A 5716-nucleotide genomic window follows, 5' to 3' on the forward strand; every position below is an offset into this window, starting at 1 on the left:
GCTTCCTTTTTAGTGAAATTAGAATAACGTTTCAAAAGTGATGGCTTCTAAGCTATTTTCTTCTCACAGAGCATTTGTTCTAGGTTTTCCCACAGGTAAAACAGAAGCCAGTGCTGTGAGTCTGCGCTCAAATTGACGAATGTGTGGTTACGCGGCATCAAGCGGCCAGCTTGGTCACCGACGGGAAGTACTTCCTTTCGACGATGAGCACTTCCTACGCTCCACTGCCCTCAGTCCTGCGGTCTCCAATGCCTTGATAGAGCCGAAATACGACATCGGCAATAAGAGAGGAAGTTGCAAAAATGGCAAAATTATTTTTCCCAAGTTTCTGCCTCGTGTATTATGAAAGCAGAGGAAAGGGAGTGCATCCACAGAATCAAGCAATTTGGCAAGAAGCAACTCTTTCGCTCTCGTTTGTATTCCTCCACTTCCAAATGGATAGAGAGATGCATTCACTGACTCTGTGTCCTGCCTTCCTTTGAACCCGCCAAATGTGATAACAAAAAAGTAGACGCTCGAGGAAATTGAGGTGATGTGGTGGCATTACATTTGTACGCCATCCACTAAGATCTACCTCGCTGTAGTTGGACGATAATTCGTCGTTTTCTTAGCCATCATTACTGGAAAATCAGAAGATGGACTCAGCAACGGCATTAATCATGAACAGTCTTCGAACGATAGGGGGAAAGGAAAATCACATAAACATGAGGAACTAAGGGGATAGAATGGCCATTTTTGGGGCTTAGACATGATCAGCAACTGGAAGGGAAGAATAAAAGTCTTTGCCTTTCTCACCTCTGGTATACTTCTCTATTTACGCATTAGCTGTCCATCCTGATTGGTAAAAGGCACGGAGAGCAGATTTTGACGGGTAGTATCGCCTGCCCTCCATCACTCTCTCTCTCAGCTCTAGATCTAGTGAAGCATCTTCCCCTATGTGTGAGTTTGGCATCGGCTTAAGATGTGTATGTGCCTTGTGCAAATTCAGGACACTTTTATCATCTAATTAGTTCCAGCCATTCCAACAATTTCAAAGAAAGAAAGCATGCCGTGTATCCATTTGACTAGAGTCATAAATGTTTAATATTCAGCAGTCAGAAAGGCCACAGAAGGTAATCATTTCTGCAGAAATTGCACACAAACTCAAAGTGGTCTTTTGGAGAGTGAGGTGAATGGTGAGTGAGTTGCATATACTTATTATAGGGAAAGTCGACACAGGACCAACTCCCTCATTAGGTGTCAATAAGTAATCATATAGGTGACATGACGAGCAGTAACTTGACCTTTAAGGCCTTACAGTCTAATTGTTGGTGGATTAGAAACCCATACGCTCACTGTAGACACAATGGACGAGCAGATAGTTCCGTATTGTCAACACTGGACTGTCCACCTCACCACAGTGCCTCTCTTCTTCTTTTACTTTTTTAAGGAGAAAAATTGAAGAAGGATGCAAGGTCTGAAAGTGATCCAGTCAACAGGTACTTTGTCCAGCAAATGGCTATTCAAAACCATCGGTGTGCGTGGAAGACCTGATTTGAACGGAAAAGCCAGGAAAGCAACTGTGGTAGCGTCATTAAAAAATATTTTTGGGTACCTTTATCACATTGCCTATTTCCAATGACCACAATCTCATTTGCCTGCTTAGATCATGTAGGCATCTTTAAAGGAATCAAATGCTAAAAAACCACCTGTGATGTTTTGTCTGTTTGTGTGTCCCACAATGTGCAAACAGGAAAATTCTGACAAAGGAAGGGGTATGCTTCCTCCCTGCTCTGCACTACATGGTCTTCGGGCCATGCTATTAGGCTTCCTTTCACCCCACCCATCCCGTGGTAGGTAGTATCTTCTCCACCACCACCTTGGGTGAGCACGACTTTAAGCGCAGTCTTGGAGAGGCTCCAAAATACTCGCCCTCTATGGTGACCGAGGTCAGCCAGCTAAAAATATTTTCCCCATCTGTCGGTGCTGGAGGTGTGTGAGGAGAGGTGGGTAATTGTCGTGCAAACAGCGTCATTGAATGGATTGACTAACAGCAACTGGTGCTTCGGCATTTCTTTTTCACACTGTTTAATTGCCATACACTTGCACTTTTTCCTCTTCTCCTTCTTCCCCTTCTTCTTCCACAAAATGACATTCGAATTACGTTTTACAAGTTCTTCCCAAAAGAGCCTTGATAACAATCTATCTATTCATTAATTGAACTCTTCGAACTGTTGAATGCTTCGTTCATAGGCTATCTAGCAAGCACACCACACAGACGGGAAAAGGAATGCGTTTGGATCAGGTAGACTTGCGATGGCTCTTAGCGTTTTTCTAGGCAGTTGTCAGTTTTAGAGGAGAAAGGAACAAGGAAACTCACGAAGCATCATTAATCGACAACCTGATCCCTTCCATCGTGATCCGTTGATAATGTAGTTGAAGCACCAGGTGGTGTTGGCTCCATCTAGAGAGGAGCGGATGAAGGTCATCAAGCCGCGCTTAACTGAAATAGTGAGGAGAAACTAAGAATGCATACTGCTTCTTACTCATACTAATGCAAGTGATCAACTTTCTCGGTTAGCGAATGAGATATTATTGAAGGGGTGGTAATGGAGTCTGCTCCTCATAGGAGTAGCTGAGGTGTTGCGCAGCACCTAAAGAGATGCGGTTGATTGCCGGGCAATTTAGGCACCTGTTTTAAGTGACCAAACCCCTCAAGGATGTGCAAGAGAAAGGTAGTCAAAATGGAAACAAAGCTTACTAATCGGCACAAATTCCGGGTAAATTAAATTGCTGTTGGAGGACAAAAGCCTTCCAAATAGTACCTTCAAGTTAAAACGTAAAACAACGTATAATTAAAGTACTCTTTGCTCTTTCTCTGTAACGTACAAGTGCAGACGATCTCGTTATAACTACTTTGACTCTTGTTGGTTGTTTGCAATCCAGGTGTTCATCATTACCACGGATTTCTTGATTTTTCTTTCATGAACAACTCATCCACTGCAGATAACAAAGCCGTGGGCGATATTTTAGTCCCTGGGAAGAAGAGAGTGATTCTGATGCACTCTGTTCCACATAGTCTTCGGTTCATGTTTTTGGCCTCTCAATTTATCTGTACGCTTGTAGGTGCATGTTATTTCACCACTGCTTTGGGTGTTTACTGATTTGGTTAAAATATCAGGTGGGAAGACACATTCCCCTTTGGCATGGACGATCAGAACCAACCGAATAAGACCGAAGACGTATTCACCAATGCAAGAGGAGGAGGCGCGTGTCGAGGAGAGAAGCACTTCTGCCACCCCACCTGCACGCTAGTAAGCAGGGTGCTCTCCCTTCACCACCACCTCAGGTGGTTAGAACTTCTGGCAATGGAGCCGTGAGCCGATGCAACAATCTCCGTCGGCGGCAGTAAAGACCATTTAAATGAGGTGTTAAAGTTGTCAGTGGTTGTGTTTATTTGCATCAAGCTTGGTGTGTTTGCAAGGCGAACGGCGCCGAACACGGTAATAAAATTGGGACGGTGGAGGGGGCGTGAGGTGGTGGATATCACTCCCTCAGCTTTGTGTTTGCATTAGAGGAAATAGGCACAAATAATTCATTCCTCATTTTCTGCTCTTTTCATTAGAGCAGCGTTAACTCTAGAACCAACTGCTACCTCGAAAGATCCTTTACTTATTTGCACAGGAATTTCAGTTGACTTCCAGAATTTCACACCTGTATTTTTGCGTTTTATGTCCAAAATCAATCATCCCATTAATTATTGAGAGCATAACTAAAGGCAAATTTGTGTTTTTAGAATTTAGCGCCATTAAAGCCTACAAATTGAAGAAGGAGGTGGAGCAGAATCTACGTACATTAGTTAGTTTTAATGGTGGCGCACAGTATAGCCGTCTAATTTTAACGAGATGAGTTTTCCTTTTGATTCTTGAAGGTCACCTGCTGTTTTGTTTGACGGGAGCGTGTTTTCCCACTGAAGAGGTGCTAATGCATCCGATTGCGTTTTTCGCCACTTTGGGTGATCTAGAGCCTGAGAAGTGTCATCTCTCTTGAACTATTCGACAGTGCATGCTTGCAACACTCAAGAAGAGCAGCACCAAAACACTGGCCGATCCTCGCGCATTTGGATTACAAGGGATTATGTGGCGGAGAGGGAAGCACTGCCGTGTTACTTATGCCGACGCACCAATCATTTATCCCTACATAGCCATGGCCACGAAGTAGCTAACATTCGGTAGTGGTTAGAGGAACACTGAATAAGAGCGATGAAACTGTCCAGGCTTTAGTGTAAGTGATACTAAAGGCAGAGGAGAAAGGAATTTACAAGCTCTTATAACATTTTGAACGTTAGGCAATTCTTTGAAGGATATTTTAAATTATTTTTCAGCTTCCATGCTTATTGCAATACCTCGTCGGACGTCTCTTTACTGGTGTTAGTTTGCTATTCTCTATAAGGAAAAGGACCATTTTTGGCGTGGTGTTTAACCGACGGAATTATTTCTAGCCACTAGATACTGCTCTAATTGAAAGAACAAAAGCATTTTATTAATAAAGCCAGGGGTAGTCAGTTGGTCAGGGGAAACCTTGTGCTATAAACTCAACGCAAGGCCTGTTGGAGCGGCACAACTCGAGGATGTAGGCCAGGACGTACTGTCACAAACGTGTTCCCATTCTTGACTTCAGGGTTCCTCTGGTGCTATACGTTCTTCTAAGTGATGACCGATGCATTTCTCTGACATCAAACATGCCAAACATGTACGTCAGCATAAATGGGTGATTAAAGAAGTGTTCTTAGACAAAATCAAAATTCGCAATAAATTAGAGCCTCTCCAAGAAACAAATGATAGAATGCAACCGTGGTTACTAAATTTACGATGATTTGCCTTTCAATTTGGGCAAAATGGGCACGAGAGTAAGGTTCGCCTACATTTCGTGTTCTACAAATAACCGTGAAAATTTTTGACAGCTTGACTCATTCGGTGGAAAACTAACGCGCTTTTTACTATTGTCAAGTGCCATCGATTCGACCAACAAAACAACCGCAGAAGAGGGTCTTTGTAAGCAGAGGTTCGAATTCCACTACCTAGGTGAAGGATAGATGATCATGGAAAGGCGGATTTGAGTCTCCCAAAGGACGCATAATTCATGCTACTCTGCTCAAGTGGAGCGATTCCCGTTGTTGGCGAAAGAAAAACAGGAGAAGGGGAGGAAACACTTCAGTAGTCTATGTCAGAATACATCCCTCAAATTACTTCCACCTATAATCCCTTACTTTCACCTGCACGACTACCAAGAGGAGCAAAATCTTGAATCACCCAAGAAGTAATGCCAATCCGAGGATATATTTCACATTCCATTCTAGACAGACGTTTACTTCAAGGACAGATGTCGACCAAAAGATATTTTGCTAAACCTTTGAGATATTTACGCAGTGTCTGGCATCTCAGGAATATTTTTTAAGGATTCCGATGTCGTGTTGGTTTTTGGTCTTTTCAATTACCGATTTTACAAATCTCTCTTAAAAATTATTATTTCTTTATCAGGTAGTGCCCTGCGAAACAAGAGTTAGAAAGTAACCGACCGTATCATAGTGCTCAGAAGAACGAACGCTTTTCCTCTCCAAGTTAAGACTTGGTAGCTTGTCATCAGCTCCCAATCAAGAGAACGGCTTTCTACTCCCCTCAAAAACCTCTAGCCCCCATCAACAGAGCTGCAAGATTTCGGTGGTCAAAACACATTA

At 43.0% G+C, this 5716-nt stretch overlaps 1 protein-coding gene across 1 annotated transcript in view; it reads left to right on the forward strand. All coding sequences in view use genetic code 11, as the record gives it.

Annotated features, from left to right (window-relative positions):
• EGR_10884 (hypothetical protein) overlaps nucleotides 1-3743 on the forward strand; it is a gene marked incomplete at both ends in the record, with an annotated part of 6535 nt that extends 2792 nt beyond the window's left edge. The window contains 3 exons of the mRNA XM_024500133.1: nucleotides 23-95; nucleotides 1430-1514; nucleotides 3605-3743. Coding sequence (XP_024345454.1) covers nucleotides 23-95; nucleotides 1430-1514; nucleotides 3605-3743 — 297 coding nt within the window. The remainder of the gene's footprint in view (nucleotides 1-22; nucleotides 96-1429; nucleotides 1515-3604) is intronic.
• Nucleotides 3744-5716: the final 1973 nt, after the last annotated feature.

Source organism: Echinococcus granulosus (assembly GCF_000524195.1).
Source record: "Echinococcus granulosus chromosome Unknown EG_S00292, whole genome shotgun sequence".
In the NCBI taxonomy this organism is placed as follows: Eukaryota; Metazoa; Platyhelminthes; class Cestoda; order Cyclophyllidea; family Taeniidae; genus Echinococcus; species Echinococcus granulosus.